This window comes from Heterodontus francisci, chromosome 26 (genome assembly GCF_036365525.1).
Source record: "Heterodontus francisci isolate sHetFra1 chromosome 26, sHetFra1.hap1, whole genome shotgun sequence".
Lineage (NCBI taxonomy): Eukaryota > Metazoa > Chordata > Chondrichthyes > Heterodontiformes > Heterodontidae > Heterodontus > Heterodontus francisci.
Window position 1 is genome coordinate 11,677,467 of NC_090396.1, and position 22,581 is coordinate 11,700,047.

Sequence of the window (22,581 nt, forward strand, 5' to 3'; positions counted from 1 at the left end):
TTGTCCTTTTCCATAACTACTCTAAACCAAATGATATTGTCCTGCTTTTCTCTTTGATTCTGAACACTCATCTTCCAAGACCTGATGTGTTTATTGTTACATTGGAATAGCTATATGTATGTTCAACAAGAGATGATAAACGTGCCCATTTTGGTGGTTCAGTGAATGGTGATAGGAACCATATGTTTCTTGCCTCTGGAGCTTAGTATTCATTAAATGAAATGTTGGAATTAAATGACAACAGAAGTGTTGAAGCAATTTGGCTTGTTGGGCGAAGTTGTATTCAAAAGTGTCAGTGGAGAGAGAGGGAGAGAAGAATGTCCTGCAAAAAGGTCTGGTGTTAAGTGGGCTGATGCTTTTCTGGTTTTAAAGTCTACTTAATGTGATCTTGATCTTAGTGGGGATATTGTTGAGTGTTTATCAACAGGATATGCTGATAGGGATAGATGAAGAGAGACTTGTGTGGAGATTTACCTCTCCCATTAGCCCAGGGCTGCTGAGGAGAGCTTGTACCCCAATTGCTACCCTGGCTGACAGCAGTAAATTGATTACTGGCTGAGAATGCAATATTGAACCTTCTGCTGTGTATGTTACATGCGGTTTTCATCAACTGAGCTATCCCTTTTTCACTTCTGCCTGTGGTTATTTCGTACCCTCAGAAGATTCATTAAATCTTCGCTGGGTAGGCGGTGGTGTAGTGGTATTATCACTGGACTAGTAACCCAGAGACCCAGGGTATTTCTCTGGGGACATGGGTTCGAATCCCACCACAGCAGAAGGTGGAATTTGAATTTAATTAATAAATCTGGAATTAAAAAGCTAGTCTAATGATGGCCATGAAACCGTTGTCGATTGTTGTAAAAACCCATCTGGTTCACTAATGTCCTTTAGGGAAGGAAATCTGCTGTCCTTACCTGGTCTGGCCTACATGTGACTTCAGACCCACAGCAATGTGGTTAACTCTTACATGCCCTCTCAAATGGCCTAGCAAGCCACTCAGTTGTACCTAACCACTACGAAGTCAATAAAAAGGAATGAAACCGGACGGACCACCCGTGACCTGGGTCCCTCAGCAATCCATGGCTATTGGTGAGTCCCGTACCGGCAACTGCTCAGTTAAAGAGGCATCGACCTAGGCACCGGAAACGACAACGGCAAACCTAGGCCTGTCGACCCTGCAAAGTCCTCCTTACTAACATCTGGGGGCTTGTGCCAAAGTTGGGAGAGCTGTCCCACAGACTAGTCAAGCCACAGCCTGACATAGTCATACTCACGGAATCATACCTTACAATGTCCCAGACACTGCCATCACCATCCCCGGGTATGTCCTGTCCCACCGGCAGGACAGACCTAGCAAAGGTGGTGGCACAATGGTATACTGTCGGGAGGGAGTTGCCCTGGGAGTCCTCAACATTGACTCCGGACCCCATGAAGTCTCATGGCATCAGGTCAAACACGGGCAAGGTAACCTCCAACTGATTACCACGTACCGCCCTCTCTCAGCTGATGACTCAGTACTCCTCCATGTTGAACACCACTTGGAGGAAGCACTGAGGGTGCAAGGGCACAAAATGTACTCTGGGTGGGGGACTTCAGTGATAGCGCTACTACTGACCGAGCTGGCCGAGTCCTAAAGGACATAGCTGCTAGACTGGGTCTGCGGCAGGTGGTGGGGGAACCAACACGAGAGAAAAACATACTTGACCTCGTCCTCACCAATCTACCTGGCGCAGATGCTTCTGTCCATGACTGTATTGATAGGAGTGACCACCGCACAGTCCTTGTGGAGACTGAGTCCCGCCGTCACATTGAGGATACCGTCCATCGTGTTGTGTGGCACTATTACCGTGCTAAATGGGATAGATTTCGAACAGATCTAGCAATGCAAAACCGGGCATCCATGAGGCGCTGTGGACCATCAGCAGCAGCAGAATTGTACTCGACCACAGTCTGTAACCTCTTGGCCCGGCATATCCCCCACTCTACCATTACCGTCAAGCCAGGAGACCAATCCTGGCTCAATGAAGCGTGCAGGAGGGCATACCAGGAGCAGCACCAGGCATATCTCAAAATGAGGTGTCAACCTGGTGAAGCTACAGCACAGGACTATCCGCGTGCCAAACTGCATAAGCAGCATGCGATAGACAGAGCTAAGTGATCCTATAACCAACGGATCAGATCTAAGCTCTGCAGTCCTGCCGCATCCAGCCGTGAATGGTGGTGGACAAATAAACAACTAACTGGAGGAGGTGGCTCCACAAATGTTCCCATCCTCAATGATGGGGGAGCCCAGCACATCAGTGCAAAAGATAATGCTGAAGCATTTGCAACAATCTTCAGCCAGAAGTGCCGAGTTGATGATCCATCTCGGCCTCCTCCTGAAGTCCCCAGCAGCACAGATGCCAGACTTCAGCCAATTCAATTCACTTCGCGTGATATCAAGAAACGACTGAAGGCACTGGATACTGCAAAAGCTTTGGGCCCTGATAATATTCCGGCAATAGTACTGAAGACCTGTGCTCCAGAACTTGCCGCGCTCCTAGCCAAGCTGTTCCAGTACAGCTACAACACTGCCATCTACCCAGAAATGTGGAAAATTACCCAGGTATGTCCTGTGCACAAAAAGCAGGACAAGTCCAACTTGGCCAATTACCGCCCCATCAGCCTACTCTCAATCATCAGTGAAGTGATGGACGGTGTCATCAACAGTGCCATCAAGTGGCACTTGCTTAGCAATAACCTGCTCAGCGACGCTCAGTTTGGGTTCCGCCAGGGCCACTCAGCTCCTGACCTCATTATAGCCTTGGTTTAAACATGGACAAAAGAGCTGAACTCGAGGTGAGGTGAGAGTGACTGCCCTTGACATCAAGGAGCCCTAGCAAAACTGAGGTCAATGGGAATCGGGGAAAACCCTCCGCCGGCTGGAGTCATACCTAGCACAAAGGAAGATGGTTATGGTTGTTGGAGGTCAATCATCTGAGCTCCAGGACATCACTGCAGGAGTTCCGCAGGGTCGTGTCCTAGGCCGAACCATCTTCAGCTGCTTCATCAATGACCTTCCTTCAATCATAAGGTCAGTAGTGGGGATGTTCGCTGATGATTGCACAATGTTCAGCACCATTCGCGACTCCTCAGATACTGAAGCAGTCCGTGTAGAAATGCAGCAAGACCTGGACAATATCCAGGCTTGGGCTGATAAGTGGCAAGTAACATTCGCGTCACACAAGTGCCAGGCAATGACCATCTCCAACAAGAGAGAAGCTAACCATCTCCCCTTAACATTCAACGGCATTACCATCGCTGAATCCCCCACTATCAACATCCTAGGGGCTACCATTGACCAGAAACTGAACTGGAGTAGCCATATAAATACCGTGGTTACAAGAGCAGGTCAGAGGCTAGGAATCCTGATGCGGGTAACTCACCTCCTGACTCCCCAAAGCCTGTCCACCATCTACAAGGCACAAGTCTGGAGTGTGATGGAATACTCTCCACTTGCATTGATGGGTGCAGCTTCAACAACACTCAAGAAGCTCAACACCATCCAGGACAAAGCAGCCCGCTTGATTGGCACCCCATCTACAAACATTCACTCCCTCCACCACCGACGCACAGTGGCAGCAGTGTGCACCATCTACAAGATGCACTGCAACAATGCACCAAGGCTCCTTAGACAGCACCTTCCAAACCTGCGACCTCTACCAACTAGAAGGACAAGGGCAGCAAATACATGGGAACACCACCACCTGCAAGTTCCCCTCCAAGTCACAGACCATCCTGGCTTGGAACTATATCGCCGTTCCTTCACTGTCGCTGGGTCAAAATCCTGGAACTCCCTTCCTAACAGCACTGTGGGTATACCTACCCCAAATGGACTGCAGCGGTTCAAGAAGGCAGCTCACCACCATCTTCTCCAGGGCAATTAGGTATGGGCAATAAATGCTGGCCTGGCCAGCGACACCCACATCCCATGAATGAATAAAAAAAAAATTGGGAGGATCCACGGCTGTGTAGATTATCCATGAAAAAAGCACATTCAAAGGGGTAATCATTTTTGTTCCAAACTTGTAGGTTCTGGTCATTGCAGTGTTCAGTATGGTTTCCCATTTCTGCCTTATTGATATTCTGTATACTGTTTAGAAAGATCCTGTTAGCTGCATGTTTTCTGTCTGAGATATTATTGGATATTTTGCGTAAAATGTCCAATATTGGTATAAGGTCCTTGGATATCATATTCAGTTTAATGCCCAGCCTTCTTATAGGTTATACTGCACTATAGATGCTATAAAAATGCAAGTCGTTGATTGGGATGATGCTTTCGAATCAAATTTTAGTTATGTGCCATCCTGCTGCTGTCATTTTGTATAGTGTTCAATAGTTCTCAATTACAGTAGTCTTTGACAAGTTGCAATACAACTGACACCCGGTGATATTGTTTTCCTGCCAAACTGTTGGGTCTAGGTTAGAGTTATGAAGGGAATTGATGACAATTCTGGGCTACATTATAAGTTTTCTTGTGACTAACTTACTGTGCTTTGAGACATTTGAAAGAGATGAGAGAGTGCTGAATAATGCAAATCATTTTTGTCTTTAAGGGGAGCCAGCAACAGGGCAAATTATAAGGTATTAATGGCTTTTTCTTATAAGATTCTTAGCTGTATGAGAGAATATATAAGGAAGGCGCTGACTGGCCAACTGATTGCAAAAGCTGTAGAATTACTACAGAGTAATACACTAAACTGATGGAGGTGAAAAATGTTTCAGTGAAGTAGTTGCTAACTGCAATTTTTTTAAAACCCAATGCTGTTTATTGCATTCAGTTAACCTTTGAGAGATATGAGCTTTGTCAGCATGGGGAGCATTTACTTTTCAGCACCATTTTAAACCCAATGTTTTTACATATTGTTAGAACCGAGGAAGGAGCAATACACTGTCAGTTCAGTCCCATCACTCCACAAGTCGCAGCATATTATTAAAGTTTTCCCACCCAACTGAAAAACAATCAAATTAAACACTCTAGTAACCCCAGAATAAAACAGACCAAACCAGGTATCTTTAGACAGCAACAAATTAACTTTTTTTAAAATTAAAGCTTAAACTCTGTTAAGATAAACCTATGTCTAAAGACCTTATAACTTCTTATTTTAACCTAACTCCCCCATTCACATACATATACTCAAAAATCAACGGTTAACCGGTTTTTTAAAAGAATGATCTTTTTAAAATTAGCTGTTTCTTAAGAATAAATAAATAACTGGGTTGTTAGTCTTTGTGGGTTACATTCCTGATGGGTGAGGTATCCTAGTGTAAAAATAATCAAATGCCATTCGAAGTCTCCACATGGATTTGATGAAATAGTCCTTCATTAGATAGGCATTCAAAGCACTTCGGCTGCAGCAGGTGTCAAACAGTTCTTTAAACAAGGAGTATAGCAATGGGTCCACTCGGATTTTTAAAAAACCGACAGAGTCTCAGTCGAAACTTCACTGCGAATTCCAGAAAACACCATCAGTCAAGAGAGATTCAATCTTGAAGCAAAGACCTCTTGGATTGGAAGTAAATAAAAGGTATTTTGCTACCTCCAGCAATACAAATGGTTTCTTCAAAGGGTTTTTTCCTCATGAAATTAACACAGCCTGTAGCTCATTGTAGAATTTCTGCTGAGAACAATAGACAGCTGCTTCCTTCAGTAAGCATGCTTTGCTGGTGTGTCTCAAACTGGTTTTAGCTGGTTTTTACACAGCCAAATTCAAACATGACCGTACTCTCCTGCTGTTGCCTAGGTAACAAGTGAAGCTATGGCACACTGTTCTCAGAAATCTAAAACACACTCTGTCTTAAAGGCACACTGTTTCAAATAGAGGAGAAAAAAATACAGTTCCGTGACAACATGCACAGTTTTATATAGGTTTTTCCAGGGTCAGAGTTTTGATTCTGTTGAAATCTTTAGTGAAAGAATAACTGGAAATGCACCATTTAAAGAAGCGCATTGCAATAAAGATACTACTTTGATCACATGCTTTGCTGGTCTATGCTGTGGCACGCACGTGGAGGGCTGGAGCACATTTTATTAAGCCTAATTTCATTTATTGCATGAAAATAAACATTGAAATATGTGAGCATAGTCCATGTGGGGTGAGTTTAATTTTCGGCACCACTGTAATTTTTTAAAACCCAATTCAGTTCATTGCATTCAATTAAACCTTGAAATACGTGAGTGTTTCAGGGAAGTGATTACTACATGGGAAGTTGGGGAGGGGAAATGCATGGGAGCTATGGAATAGGGGATAGGATGGGATGGAATGGGGATGGCAGAGGGTGGGATGAGGGTGATAGAGGGATGCAAGGAATGGGATGGATATGGCATGGGAGGGAGGGGATGGCGTGGGAACGTTAGAATGGGATTGCGTGGCATGGGAGGGATGGTGTGAAGGATGGAATGGCATGCGAGGAGTGGGAGGGAATGGCATCAGAGGGATGGCATAGGAAGGATGGAATGGCATTGGAGGGAGGGGATGGCCTGGGAGGGGTGGATGAGATGATGGAATTGGGTAAGAATACTAATTCGATCGCATATGTTTTACGGGTCTCTGCTAGTCTGTAATAAAAAGGTATCCGCAATGGTGACCATGAAAATACCAGATTTTTTTTATTTGTTTGAGTTGTGGGCATTGCTGGCCAATATTTATTGTCCATCCCTAATCACCCTTGAGAAGGTGATGGTGAGCTTTCTTCTTGAACCGCAGCAGTCCATGTGGTATAAGTATACCCACAGTGCTGTTAGGGAGGGAGTTCCAGGATTTGACCCAGCAACAGTGGAGGAATGACAATTTATTTCCAGGTCAGGATGGTGTGTGGCTTGGAGGGAACTTGCAGGTGGTGGTGTTCCCATGCGTCAGCTGCCCTTGTCCTTCTCGGTTGTAGAGGTCACGGGTTTGGAAGGTGCTGTCGAAGGAGCCTTGGAGAGTTGCTGCAGTGCATCTTGTGGATGGTACACACTGCTGCCACTGTGTGCCTGTGGTGGAGGGAGTGAATATTTCAGGTTGTCTTACAAACGCATCTGGTTCACTAATGTCCTTTAGGGAAGGCAGTCTGTCCTATATGTGACTCCAGACTTGTGCAATATGGTTAACTCTTAATTGTCCTTTGATATAGCCCAGAAAGCCACTCCATGAAACAATCAGAACAAAACCGATGCATCAGACAGAGCAAAGGCACAACTAGCCTAACCAACTCTGCAAAGTCTTCCTCATAGCATCTGGGGACTTATGCCAAAATTGGGAGGCTGTTCCACAACATCAAGCAACAGCCTTGTATAGTCATACTCACCAAATCATAGCTTTCAGTCAACATTCCAGATTTGTCCATCACCATCCCTAACCCAGATCCACCAGAGGTGTCGGCACCATGGTATACAGTCGTGGCCCTGGAAGTTCTTAACATTGACTCTGTGTTATGCTGCAGAACACCAATTGGTGAAGGATAGACTAGAGCCAATCATATGTTTTGAATCATAGAATGGTTACAGCACAGAAGGAGGCAATTTGGCCTGTCGTGTCCGTGCCAGCTCTCTGCAGGAACAACTCAGCTAGTCCTGCTCCCCTGCACTTTTCCCATAACAGTGCTGTTTTTTCCCCTTCAGGTGCTGATCCAATTCCCTTCTGAAAGCCACGATTGAATTTTCGTCCACCACACTCTCAAGGCAATGCATACCAGGTCCTAACTGCTCACTGTGTAAAAATGTGTTTTCTTGTGTCATTATTGCTTCTTTTGCCAATCAACTTACATCAATGTCCTCTGATTCTTGTCCCTTCAGCCAATGGGAACATTTTCTCCCTATCTACTCTGTTTAAACCCCTCGTGATTTTGAACGTCTCTATCAAATCTCCTCTGTAGAACAACTCCGCTTCTCCAATCTATCCTCCGAACTGAAGTCCCTCATCCCTGGAATCATTTTTGTGAATCTTTTCTGCACCTTCTCCAAAGCCTTCACATCCTTCCTAAAGTGTGGTGCCTAGATTTGGACAAAATACTCCAGTTGCGGTTGAACCAGAATTTTACTAAGGTTCGTCATAACCTCTATCCCTCTTTGTATAAAGCCTAGGATCCCGTATGCCTTGTGGACCACTTTCTCAACATGCCCTGGAACCTTCAACGATTTGTGCACATATACCCTCAGGTCTGTCTCTGTTCCTGTACCCTTTAGGTTATATTGCCTCTCCTTGTTCTTACTACTAAAATATATCACTTAACACTACCGTGGCTACAAGAGCAGGTCGGAGGCTTGGAATCCTGCGGCGAATAACTCGCCTCCTGACTTCCCCAAAGCTACAAGGCACAAGTCAGGAGTGTGATGGAATACTCTCCATTTTCCTGGATGGGTGCAGCTCCAACAACACTCAAGGAGCTCGACACCATCCAGGACAAAGCTGCCCGCTTGATTGGCACACCATCCACAAACATTCACTCCCTCCACTACCAACGCACAGTCGCAGCTGTGTGTACCATCTACAAGATGCACTGCAGCAATGCACCAAGTCTCCTTGGACAACACTTTCCAAATGCGCGACCTCTATCACCTCAAAGGACAAGAGCAGCAGATGCATGGGAACATCAGCACCTGCAAGTTCCCGTCCAAGTCACACACCATCCTGACTTGGAACTATATCGCCGTTCCTTCACTGTCGCTGGGTCAAAATCCTGGAACTCCCTCCCTAATGGCGCAGTGGTTAGCACCACAGTCACACCTCCAGCGAACCGCGTTCGGTTCTGGGTACTGCCTGTGTGGAGTTTGCAAGTTCTCCCTGTGACTGTTTGGGTTTCCGCCGTGTGCTCTGGTTTCCTCCCACAGCCAAAGACTTGCAGGTTGATGGGTCAGTTTACAATGGCCAATTTACCTTAGTGTAGGTAGGTGGTAGGAGAGTGGTGGGGATATGGTAGGGAATATGGGATTAAATTAGGATTAATGGGTGGTTGTTGGTCGGCACAGACTCGGTGGGCTGAAGGGCCTGTTTCAGTGCTGTATCACTCTATGAATTCTCTGCATTAAATTTCATCTGCCACCTGAGTGCCCATTTGCATTCATTTACATTACAAGTGTGCACTTCCTAACCCAACTACCATAAGTATCAGTTTGTTCTTATACCTCTTTTTACACTGTTTCTTTTCATATATAGTTAATGCCTACAACCTGCATACAATTGAATACAATGAACACTCTGGATCCAATGAAGTCTCATGGCATCAGGTCAAACATGGGCAAGGAAAGCTATTGAATAACACCTTGTCCCCCATGGCTCAGTTGGGAGCACTTTCGCCTCTTGAGTCAGAAGGTTGTGGGTTCAAGTCCCAATCCAAGACTTGAGCACAAGAAATAACGTTAACGCTACAGGGCGTGCTGCAAAGTCGGAAGTACCGTCTTTCTGATGAGATGTTAAACTGAGGCCATGTCTGCTCAGGCAGACAAAGATTCCATGGCATTTTTAAGAGGATCAGGGGTGTTAGCCCCGATGTCCTGGCCAATAATTTTCCCTCAATCAGCATGGCAGAAACAGATTACCTTTGTCACATTGCTATTCGTGGGAGCTTGCTGTGCACAATTTGGCTGTTGTGTTTCCTATATTGCAACAGTGATTACACTTCGAGTACGTTATTGGCTGTAAAGCACTTTGGGATGTCTGGGAATTGTGAAAGGTGTTATATAAATGCAAATCTTCTTTACTTATCGCCCTCCTTCAGTTGATGAATCAGTACTCCTCTGTGTTGACCACCAGTTGAGGGTAGCAAGGGCACAGAATGTACTCTGGGTCAGGGACTTAAATGTCTATTGGCTCGGTAGCACTGTTGCTTACCAAGCTGACCGAGTCCTGAAGCACATGGCTGCCAGACTGGGCTTGCAGCAGGTGGTGCTAGAAGGGGAAAAACCTACTTGCTGTCTTCCACACCGCTGTACCTGTCACAGCATACCCAGCAGCGGAATTGTATTCCACCATAATCTGTAACCTCTGGCACACAATATCCCTCACTCTGTCAATTGCATCAAGCCAGGGACCAACCCTCATTCAATGAGGAATGTAGAAGAAAGAGAAGCACCAGGACCCCATGAATGCTAAACAGTGGAAGAAGTAGAGCTACGTGATCCGACAACCAATGGATCAGATCAAAGCTGCAGTCATGAATGGTGGTAGACAATTAAACAACTAGCTGGAGGAGGAGGCTCCATGAACATCCCCATCCTCAATGATGGCAGAGCCTGGCATGTGAGTGCAAAAGATAAGGCTGAAGTGTTTACAGCCAGAAGTATGGAGTGGATGATTCATTTTTGCCCCTTCCTGAGGTCCCCACTATCTGAGTCTTCAGCCAATTTTTTCATTCCCCAAGAAACAGCTGAGCATACTGAACACAGCAAAGGTTATGGGCCCGACAACATCCTGGCTGTAGTGCTGAAAACCTGTGCTCCAGAACTAGCTGTGCCTCCTGCCAAGCTGTTCCAGTACAGCTTCAACACTGGCATCTACCTGACAAAAGTGGAAAATTGCTCAGGTATGTCCTGTAAACAAAAAGCAGGACAAATCCACCGACCAGTTACCACCCCATTAGTCAACTCTCAATCATCAGCAAAGTGATGGAAGGTGCCGTCGACAGTGCTATCAAGCAGCACTTTGTCACCAATAACCTGCTCACTGGTGCTCAGTTTAGGTTCCGCCAGGACCACTCAGCTCCTGACCTTATTACAGCCTTGGTCCAAACATGGACAAGAGCTGAATTTCAGAAGTGAGGCAAGAGTGACTGCCCTTGACATCAAGGCAGCATTTGACCAAGTGTGGCATCAAGCAGATCTAGCAAAATTGAAGTTAATGGGAATCAGGAGGAAAACTCTCCATCGGTTGGAGTCATACTTTACGCAAAGGAAGATGGTTGTGGTTGTTGGAGGCCAGTCAGCTCAGCCCCAGGACATTGCTGCAGGAGTTCCTCAGGGTAGTGTTCAAGGGCTAACCATCTTCAGTTGCTTCATCAATGACCTTCCCTCCATCATAAGGCCAGAAGTGGGGATGTTCACTGATGATTGCCCAGTGTTCGGTTCCATTCGCAATTCCTCAGACAATGAAGCAGTCCATGTCCACATGCAGCAAGATCTGGACAACGTTCAGGCTTGAGCTGATTGGCAAGTGACATTTGCGCCACACAATGCCAGGCAATAACCATCTCCAATAAGAGAGAATCTCACCATCTACCCATGACATTCAAGGCATTACCATTGTCATGTCCCCCACCATCAACATTCTGGAGGTTATCATTGACCAGAAACTTGAACTGGACCAGTCACATAAATACTGTGGCTACAATAACAGGTCAAAGACTGGGTATTCTGTGGCGAGTGACTCACCTCCCTACTACGCACAAAGCACATGTCAGGATTGTGTTGGAATACCCTTCATTCACCTGGATGTGTGCAGCTCCAACAACACTCAAGAATCTTGACACCATCCAGAACAAAGCAGCCTGCTTGATTGGCACCCCATCCAGCACCATCAGCATTTACTCCTTCCACCACCAGCGCACAGTCGCTGCAGTGTCTACAAGATGAACTGCAGCAACTCACCAAGGCTCCTTCAACAGCAACTCCCATACCCGTGATCTTTACCACCTAGAAGGACAAGAGCAGCAGACGCATGGGAACACCACCACCTGCAAGCTCCCCTCCAAGCCACACATCATCTTGACTTGGAACTATATTGTCGTGCCTTCACTCTTGCTGGGTCAAAATCTTGCAACTCAGTGGTAAGAATGCACTGTGGCGCAATGGTTAGCACTGCAGCCTCACGGCTCCAGCGACCTGAGTTCGGTTCTGGGTACTGCCTGTACGGAGTTTACAAGTTCTCCCTGTGACCGCGTGGGTTTCCGCCGGGTGCTCTGGTTTACTTCCACACCCAAAGACTTGTAGGTTGATAGGTAAATTGGCCATTGTAAATTGCCCATAGTGTAGGTAGGTGGTAGGAGAATTGAGGGAAGGTGGGGATGTGGTAAGGAATATGGGATTAATGTAGGATTAGTATAAATGGGTGGTTGATGGTCGGCACAGACTTGGTCGGCCGAAGGGCCTGTTTCAGTGCTGTATCTCTATGACTCCTATAACAGCGCTGTGGGTGTACATACATACGAATTAGGAGCAGGCCACTCTGCCCCTCGAGCCTGCTCCACCATTAAATAAGATCATGGCTAATCTGATTGTAACGTTGACTCCACATTCCTGCTTACCCCCGATAACCTTTTACCCCCTTGCTTATAAAGAATCTATCTACCTCTTCCTTCAAAATATTTAAAGAATCTGTCTTTTGAGCAAGAGAGTTCCAAAGACTCATGAACCTCTGCTCATCTCTGTCTTAAATGGGCGGTCCCTTATTTTTAAACAGTGACCCCTAGTTCTAGATTCTCCCACAAGGGGAAACGTCCTTTCCACATCCACCCTGTCAAGACCCCTCAGGATCTTATATGTTTCAATCAAGTAGCCTCTTACTTTTCTAAACTCCAGCAGTTATAAGCCTAGCCTGTTCAACCTTTCCTCATAAGACAACCTGCCCATTCCAGATATTAGTGTAGTAAACTTTCTCTGAACTGCTTCCAGTGCCTTTACATCCTTCCTTAAATAAGGAGACCAATACTGCACACAGTACTTCAGATGTGGTCTCACCAAGCCCTTTATAACCAAAGCATAACCTCCCTACTTTTGTATTCAATTTCCCTAGCAATAAACGATAACATTCTATGAGCTTTCCTAATTACTTGCTAAACCTGCATACTAATTTTCTGTGATTCATGCACTAGAATACCCAGATCCGTCTGCGTCTCCGAGCTCTGCAAACTCTCTCCATATAGTTTTTAGTTTATAGATAATAAGCTTCTTTATTCTTCCTGCCAAAATGGACAGTTTCACATTTTCCCACATTATACTCCATTTGCCAGATCTTTGTCCACTCACTTAACCTATCTATATCCGTTTGTAACCCTCTTATGTCCTCTTCACAACTTACTTTCCTACCTATCTTTGTGTCATCAGCAAATTTATCAACCATACCATCGGTCCCTCATCCAAGTCATTTATATAAGTTGTAAAAAGTTGAGGCCCCAGCACTGATCCCTGTGGCACCAGTTGCTGCTGTGTAACAATGTTTTAGCTGAATTGTGGCTGGTTAAACAGCAGAACTCAGCAGAGACCTGAGAATGATGTATTTTATCAGGAATATTGTCTGCTACACAATGTTCTTTAACTACAAACTCCCCAGTTGCAGATTTTAAGTTGGGGGGTGGGGTGGGGGGGCAACTCTTGATGTAGTTAGTTTTAGTTCTATGAAATTAAGAGTAAACCAGTCTTCTGTTTACTTTCAGGTCCATGCAAGGAAAGATTTTCAGTTTAGTCATTTGACTCCCCTGTTACATTTATCTTTCAATTTTTGTAGTGACTGATGGCTGATTAAATTTCTTTTCACCTTTTTCTCCTTCCCTTGCTCCTGAAATGCTTGACTCCTTTCAAGCATGCAGTTGCCAAGTGAGAGTCAGGATGTATTCTGAGCGTAGGAGGCATTAGCTGAGCCCGATTCTGATAGCAGCACACAAGTACCTCCAGCAGAAGTCACTGAGTTGTGATCAGGAGTGGGAATACAGACTGATTATTTTACTCTATCTTCCCCTAAGCCAGGGTCACAAAGGCCAATTTGTGTCATCTGGGTTTACAAATATGATATCAGAACTGAGAGATTGTACCTATTAAGAAAGACTGAACAAACTTTTCTCTAAAAAAGAGAAGGCTGAGGGATGACTTGATAGTCATTGAAATTATTGAGAATGGGTTTGATAGAGTAGAACTACAGAGAAAATGTTTTAACTTGTTGGAGGGGTCAAAAGTAGGGGCCATAAATATACGATAGTCACTAATAAATCAAATGGAGTATTTCGGAGAAACTTCTTTACCCAGATTGTGGTAAGAATGTAGAACTCAGTACTGCAAGGAATATTTGAGCTGAATAGCATAATGCATTTGAAGGGGAAGCGAGATGGAGTTAGATGAAGTGGGGTGGGTGGGGGCTTGTGTAAAACCTAAATGCCACCATGGAATAGTTGAGCCGAATGGCCTGTTTCTGTGCTGCAGGCTGTATGCAACTTGATGTAATTGCAGCATCAAAATGTTTTTTGTTAAGCACAATGCAGATTATTGTGTGACATGAAAAAGAGTTTGAATTTATGAAAGTACAGGGCAGGGTGGATAGAAGCAGACAGTTTCTGGTAGTTGAGGGGCAACAGATAGAAGATTTGTAACAGAGGGCAGAAAAAGCTTCACACAGTTGTGAGGCTGTGAAATTGACAGTTAACATTGAAGATTATGGTGGATGAAGGAATATGGGAACAGGTTGGATAATTGTGATTGGAACTGTTTGGTCACCTGGTGGTTAAGTGCTGACACAGATTGGTTGAGCCGAATGACCTGTTTCTGTGTTGTAACCTTCATGTATTTCTACTGCCACCCCAGTTGGTTTAGTTACAGGCTTTCCCAGATGAACCACTCTGGCCACTACAGTTCAGCAAATGTAATCTCATTAATCATACTGATATAGCACTGATTGGTTGGTTATCATTTCCGTTTGGAAAGTGCCTGCTATCTGACTCCATCTGTGAGATTCCATTCATGCTCATACCCATCCTTACCTTGTGGATTTCTTTTCTCCACAGGATGTGCTGAAATCAGAAAACGACCACATTAACCTGAAGGTGGCAGGCCAAGATGGTTCCGTTGTGCAGTTCAAAATCAAAAAGCATACACCTCTAAGCAAACTGATGAAAGCGTATTGTGAACGCCAGGTATGAGAACTTGAGTTGCAGTGCACAATCTGGGAGGCTTGTATTATTGGAGACTGGCCTGAAGCTGAAGTCTGTGACCACAGAATAGTGAACATTGTCCATGAATCGGATGGGTAAACCTGGGCTGTGCCGTGAGGAGCTTTTAAAAATGTTGCAGTGAGTTTATCCCTGGCTCAGTGGTGGAGACCCTGTTAAATATGGAGTCAGGCAGCATGTGATCAGAATCCATTATTGATTGGGACTAAAACCCTCAATCAGTGAAATAAATAAAGCCAGCCCTATGACTGCCATTAGCTCAGTGGGTAAGTACACCCTGTGTGCTGTATTAAGCCACAGGGTAGAAGGAGGACCCTCAGCTTTGTTAAGGTTAGCTGAGTTGGTACATTGAAAAGAAGTGAGAGTTGTAAGATTTTCAGTTAACAGATTTTTGAAACAAAAATATGTTCCAATCAACCTCAGTGCTCCTTGTTTAGACCAGGGAGAAATCAGCCAGGGACTTTGCCCCATATCACTGCCAGTGATCTGTTCAGAAAAACGTATTTGTGTGAGCTCTGGATAGGAACAGGATGGAGCTTGATTCTGTTGAGCTTGAATGGCAACCACCAATATTCACCAAAGGACTTGTGCATGAGGAATAGTTACTGCTGATAACCCTTGGAACTGTGCCCCAGGCAGACCACATCCTTTTGGGGGAGCAGGACATTTTTATAAAATGAAAAGCTATCCTGTCAGCTCACTTTTGGAGAATAAATTGTTTCTCAGTACCCTTGCCGTTTTCATCTGCTTACTGTCACAAACCTATCTCCCTGTACTTGCTGCAACATTTGAACAACAGACCTGTTCCATGGCCTCTGCCTGTGAGTTGCTGCAGAGAAATAAACCAGCAGAGCTCACTGTAGTTCTCCCTCATAGACAATTTCTACCACCCTTGTGGGGAATTATCTTTTACAGACAACATAGATGAAACTGGTCACTATCTTGTGTGGAGGGCAGCAGACAGGGGCCGATGTCCTGTCACACTGTATCACAGAGCAGCTCCTGGGAAACTGATCATGCTGTTATTGAGAAGCTGTGGTTCCTGTGCCCATGATTAGTCCATGGTGTATAACGGTGTTGACTGTTAAAGCTACTGATTTCTGCATAATTTCTGGCGCCTCAAATTTTTTCTATTTTTAGGGTTTGGCAATTCGACAGATCAGATTCCGATTTGATGGACAGCCGATTAACGAAACAGACACGCCTGCACAGGTATGACCTGACCCTAACACAAGCCTTCACAGTGAAAGAATGTAGAGGCCGAGGGCGAGTAGCGGTTACACTTCCGGATACTGGCCAACCCCATGATGAATCCCTTAAATTTAGTAGTTTTAGATTTTAGATCTAGTATTGTGCAGTGAGAAAGGGCTAATTAATAATCTTGTTGTAAAGGAACCTCTAGGGAAAAGTGACCATAATATGATAGAATTTTACATTAAGTTTGAAAGTGATGTAGTTCAATCTGAAACTAGGGTCTTAAATCTGAACAAAGGAAACTACAAAGGTATGAGGGGCAAGTTGGCTGTGGTAGATTGGGAAACTACATTAAAAGATATGATGGTAAACAGGCAATGGCTAGCATTTAAAAAAGTAATATGTGGTTTACAACAAATTTACATTCCTTTGAGGCACAAAAACCCAACAGGAAAGGGGTCATCCAACCATGGTTAACAAGAGAAGTTAAAGATCGTATTAAATTAAAGGAAGAGGCTTATAAAGTTGCCAAAAAAAAAATAGTAAGCCTGAGGATTGGGAGAATTTTAGAATTCAGCAAAGGAGGTCCAAGAAACCGATAAAAAAAAATCGAATATGAAAATAAACTAGCAAGAAACACAAAAGCGGACTGTAAAAGCTTCTATAGGTATGTAAAAAGGAAAAGATTAGCAAAGACAAATGTCAGCCCACTATAGGCAGAGACAGGGAAATTTATAATGGGGAATAAGGAAATGGCTGAAAAACTAAACAAATACTTTGTGTCTATCTTCACAGAGGAAGATACAAAACCTCCCAGAAATACTAAAGAACCAAGGGACTAGCGTGAATGAGGAACAGAAATAAATTAATGTTAGTCAGAAAAAAGTGGTACTGGAGAAATTAATAGGAAAGTTGATAAATCCCCTGGATTTGATGATCTACATCCCTGAACACATGGTATTGGGGTAACATACTGGCATGGATTGAGAATTGGTTAATGGACAGAAAACAAGTAGGAATAAACGGGTCAGTATCAGGTTGGCAGGCTGTAACTAGTGGGTACCACAAGGATCAGTGTTTTGGCCCCAGCTATTCACAATCTATATCAATGATTTGGATGTGGGAAAAATGTAATATTTCCAAATTTGCTGATGACACAAAACAAGGTGGGAATGTGAGTTGTAAGGAGGCTGCAAAGAGGCTTGAAGGGCTAAGTGAGTATGCAAGAACATGACAGATGGAATATAATATGGGAAAATGTGAAGTTATCCACTTTTTTAGAAAAAAAGTTGGCCTTTATTACAAGAAGATTTAAGTACAGGAGTAAAGAAATCTTGCTGCAATTGTATAGAGCCTTGGTGAGACCATACCTGGAGTATTGTGTACAGTTTTGATCTCTTCATCTAAGGAAGGATATACTTGCCATAGAGGGAATGCAATGAAGATTCACCAGCTTGATTCCTGGGGTGGTGGGATTGTCCTATGAAGAAGAGATTGAGAAGTATTCTCACGTTTAGAAGAATGAGAGGTGATCTCATTGAAGCATACAAAATTCTTAAAGGGCTCGACAGGGTGGATGCAGGAAGGATGTTTCCCGTGGCTGGGGGGATCTAGAACTAGGAGAGACAGTCTCAGAATAAGAGGTAGGCCATTTAGGACTGAGATGAGAAGAATATTCTTCACTCAGAGGCTGGTGAATCTTTGGAATTCTCTATCCCAGAGGGCTGTGGAAGCTTAGTCATAGAATATGTTCAAGACAAAGATCAATAGATTTCTCAATATTAATGATATCAAGAGATATGGGGATGGTGCTGGAAAATGCCATTGAGGTAGAGGATCAGCATGATTTTATTGCATGGCAGAGCAAGTTCGAGGGGCCGAATGGCCTGCTTCTATTTCCTATGTTCCTATATTGTCACAGCTGTAAGGACTCTGCTGACCTGTGCCTCTGCTGCTGTGGGCAGATTGTTAGCTTGCTCTTTCATGTCATTTGCTCATCACTGTACCTGGTGAAGTGCTGCGCAGGCAGAATATTCCTGCCCAATTTTACCCCATTGCCCATCCCCGGAACACCAGCCCATAGGAGCCAGTCCCAGAAATCTAGGAGCACAGTAATTAACTGCCGTCAGTTGGAGAGTGCTTTTTGGGGTGAGTGAGAGTAAATCAAAACTGTATGGTATTTTGATGGTGTTCTTTGGTAAGGTGACTATATGGCTGCAATCAGAGCTGTTACTGTATGAAGCTCCCTTGGGAAATAGGTGGACCCTAAGACTCAAAAACCGGTCTCACTTTCAGTCCAAGTTGTCTGTTTAGTTAGCAAATCAGAGCAAATAAAATCTAACTGCTGAGGCAGAGAGAGGCAAGTAAGTCCATCACTACTGAGGGAGAGAGAAGACAATCTGTCACTACTGAGGTAGAGAAAATAAAATCTCTCTCTACTGGTGAAGTGAAGGATTTCTAGAGTCAAGTGCAGTACAGTGTGTTGCCTTGTATTACTGGTGGGCCTTGTCTCGTTCTAACAGTTGTCTTGTGTTGTTGCAGTTGGAGATGGAAGATGAGGACACAATCGACGTATTCCAGCAGCAGACTGGGGGCCAGTACTGACTGCTCTCAATTCCAGTGTCATTGTCTGATCCATGGATCATCAGCGCTTCTGACAAAGCAGCAAGTTACTCTCAGCAGCAGTTTGGAAAACACTTGTAGAATATTTTACGTCCACGTACACCTTCATAAGAGCTTTTATGGTTTGCTGGTTAATCTTATTACATTCAATTTTAAATAATAAAAATGACCAGTTTATACAGAACATTCGGAATCAAATGGTTTTTACTGAAGTCTCCAACAGTATGAATAGTTGACCAAACCAGATTTCTAAATCCCAAAAAATCCATTTTAGCAAACTATTTTTTTATTCTATCTGTTTGTGTTTGGCTCCTGATGTAGCTTTTGAAAATTTGTAATAAGGTAAATTATTCATTTCATTGTTTTCAGGTGTTTGAAACTGGCATAGCTCGCTCAACGGTTGCCATTTCCTGTATCAGTGTAAGGACAAACCCATTATTTTATACAATTTGTATTGTTGTAGACCCACAGAGCATTCTTGGTGCTGTATTAAAGTAGTGTAAAATAGGTCAGAAGATGGGTTCCCTCATTTTGTTTTCCTCATGTGTGTCTCTGTTGTTTCATAAATTCCTTATTAAAACAATTAAAAACTAAAAGTTATGTTTAGCATCTCTGTTGTTTTTAGTGTTGTGCAATGGGATTCTGGCTCATCTGGTTAAAACAATCAGTCCCTAAGCCACATGAACCAGTACATATCCAGGTTTAATCCATGATCTGCATGTCAGACCCAAGCTGCAGTGCTTGATGGGTGAGGCAGTCTGTGTTGCAGACTCTTTCAAAGACTAAAGTGGTTGGAATGGATCAAATCCTTCAAGTTAGCTTGCTATCATTCAGTCTGTTGACTGGGAACCACCTGGGACCCTGCTGACTGCAACCAGCACCCTAAAAGGGAACTGGAATCGTACGCTCCTACTATTAATGTGTCAACTTGGCTCAGTCAATAGTGTTCTCACTGAATTATTGTTCTCCCGACTCCAGTGCAGCCCTAAGGGAGTGCCACATTGTCGGAAGTTTCATCATTTGAATACTTTAAACCACAATCAGCTGGGTTGTTGCTTCAGCTTTGCTGACTTGCGCTGGAATGTGTTTGTGAATAGTGATCAAGGACTGGGTCAGACCTGGCTGTGATGTCCCCTGTGATTATAAGGCTGATCACATTGACATATAATGAATAGCTAATTGGTGAGGTACTGGTGGGTGGTCAGCAGAGCAAGGGCTGTCGAGGGACCGATGGTAAAGGATAATGAACAATATAAAGGGAGCTGAACTCTGCACCCCTGTCTGCTATTCCTCACTAGCGAGTGCTACTCACAGTAGGGATGTGTTTTATTTATCAGTACCCACAATCATCACCTTCAGTATAACACTCCACTAACTGATTTTAATTGATGCTCATAAGTAAACTCCCATCTGTTCCCCCCACAGATTCTGTGCTGAAGGCAGACAGTCTGATTTACTGTTTTATAGGTGCATGTAGTCTCTAGCAACATAAAAGAAATTACTAGCTTTTATAGAGCACCTTTCATATCCTCTGGGTGTCCTGAAGTACTTAATGGCCAATGAATTGTGTACAAACTGCTGGAATTAACGACACATTGAAGGAGTTCAGTCCAGACCAGGGCACCAATTGACAAGGGACTGCACAGGAAAAAAAGCAAAGAAATGCAGTCGTTCTAGGAGAATCCATAGTTAGGGGGTCAGACGAACATTTCTGGAACCATCATCATGGTGAGTCCTGCGTGGCGTGTTGCCTCCCTGGTGCCAGGGTAAAAGATATCAGAGAGTGCAGTGTATTCTGCAGGGGGAAAACAACACAGTGGTTAGCACTGCAACCTCACAGCTCCAGTGACCTGGGTTCGATTCTGGGTACTGCCTGTGCGGAGTTTGTAAGTTCTCCCTTGGACTGCGTGGGTGCTCGGTTTCCTCCCACAGCGAAAGACTTGCAGGTTGATAGGTAAATTGGCCATTGTAAATTGCCCCTAGTGTAGGTGGTAGGGGGAATTGAGAGGATGTGGTAGGAATATGGGATTAATATAGGATTAGTATAAATGGGTGGTTGATGGTTGGTACAGACTCGATGGGCCGAAGGGCCTGTTTCAGTGCTGTATCTCTAAATAAATAAAGTTGTACACGTTGCTACTAGTGACATGGAAAGGGTGGGCTTTGAGCTCCTACCGTCAGATTTTCAGGAGCTAGGGAGGAAGTTAAAAAGTAGGACCTCGAAGGTAGTAATCTCCATATTATTCCCAGTGCTACACTCAAGCGAGAATAGAAATAGAAAAATAGGGAGGATCAATGTGGCTTGAGGCATGGTGCAGGAGGGAAGGCTTCATAATCTTGGGGTATTGGGACCAGTTCTGGGGCAGGAAGTACTTATTCAAAAGGAACGGGTTGCACCTCACCAGGACTGGGACCAATATCCTCATGGGGAGGGTCAGGGAGGGTCAGTAGTGTGGTTGATGAGGGTTTGAACTAAACTGGCACCAGCATATCCAAGTAGAAAAGAGGAAAAAGGCACATAAAGGAGTGAGTGTTGGATGGTACTAGAGAAGGAAGTAGTACCATATTAGATAAGGAGGACTAGGAAGGAATATAAAGACAGGTTTCCAATGCATTATTGTGAATACACAAAGTGTAGTGAATAAAGTTGATAGCAACAAGCACAAATAGCCGTGTGGGAATATGATGTAGAGACAAAAATGGAAACATGACTTAAAATGGTGAGGACTAGATGCTTACTATTCAAGGATACTAAGTGTTCAGAAAAATAGGGAAAGAGAAAAGGAAGGTCGGGTGTCAGTATTGAGTAGGGAAGACATTATGGTGTTGGAAAGAGATGTCCTTGAAGGGCAAGGACAGAATCCATTTGGTTTGAGTTGAGAAGCAAAAATGGGTGTGATCATGCTACAGGGGGTATTCTACAGTTCTCCAAATAGTGAGAGGGGCAGAGGAGCAACTCTGCAGAGAAATCACAGATGTGCAAGAATGAGAAAGTGGTGATATTGGGGGACTTTAATTATCCAAATATCGATTGGGGTAGGGTTAGAATAAAGGGTAAAGAGGGGGAGGAATTTCTGAAAAGTGTTCAGGAGAACTTCCTTGACCAATATGTTCTCGGTCCAACCAGGAAGGAGGCATTGCTGGGGAATGAGGTGGGCCAAGTGAACCAACTGTCGGTTGGAGAACACTTGGGTAAGAGCGATCATTGTATCATAAGATTCAGATTAGTAATGGAAAAGAGCAAGGAACAATTGAAGAGGATGAGAGGGGATCTAGCCAGAGTAAAATGGAACCAAAGATTGACTGGAAAAACTGTAACAACTGAACAATGCAGAAATTCTGATGAAAGGTCACAGATCTGAAATGTTAACTTTGCTTCTCTCTCCACAGATGCTGCCAGACCTGCTGAGTATTTCCAGCACCTTCTGTTTTTATTTCAGATTTGCAGCATCTCCAGTTTTTTGCTTTTATTTTACTGTTTTTAGTGATGTCAGATGAGCGATAAAGAGTGGCCAGGACACTGGGGAGAACTTCCCTGCTCTTTTTCACATAGTGCCATGGGAACCTTTACGTCCACATAAGAGGACAGTTGGGCCCATGTTTCAACATTTTATCTGAAAGATGACACCTCCAATAGTGCAGCACTCCCCTCAGCACTGCAAGAGTGTCAGCCTGGATTTACACGCACAAGTCCTGGAGTGGGACTTGAACCACGACTTTCCAATTCAGGCAATAATGCTATCACTGAGCCGTGACTGATACAGCTGTCCCACGGAATGTGGGTGTCACTGGCTAGGCCAGAATTTATTGCCCATCCCAAATTGCTCGAGGTGGTGGTGAGCTGCCTTCTTGAACCGCTGCAGTTCATCTCGTGCG

General features: G+C 44.3%; 1 protein-coding gene and 1 long non-coding RNA gene across 2 annotated transcripts in view; both read left to right on the forward strand.

Annotated features, from left to right (window-relative positions):
* LOC137384176 (small ubiquitin-related modifier 3) overlaps positions 1-19,301 on the forward strand; it is a 32,157-nt gene extending 12,856 nt beyond the window's left edge. The window contains exons 2-4 of the mRNA XM_068057804.1: positions 14,725-14,853; positions 16,030-16,101; positions 18,625-19,301. Coding sequence (XP_067913905.1) covers positions 14,725-14,853; positions 16,030-16,101; positions 18,625-18,687 — 264 coding nt within the window. The 3' untranslated portion in view covers positions 18,688-19,301. The remainder of the gene's footprint in view (positions 1-14,724; positions 14,854-16,029; positions 16,102-18,624) is intronic.
* LOC137384177 (uncharacterized) lies at positions 4,592-8,264 on the forward strand. The gene is made up of 3 exons (XR_010977537.1): positions 4,592-4,623; positions 7,643-7,716; positions 7,817-8,264. It is a non-coding gene; the product is annotated as an uncharacterized lncRNA (long non-coding RNA).
* Positions 19,302-22,581: the final 3,280 nt, after the last annotated feature.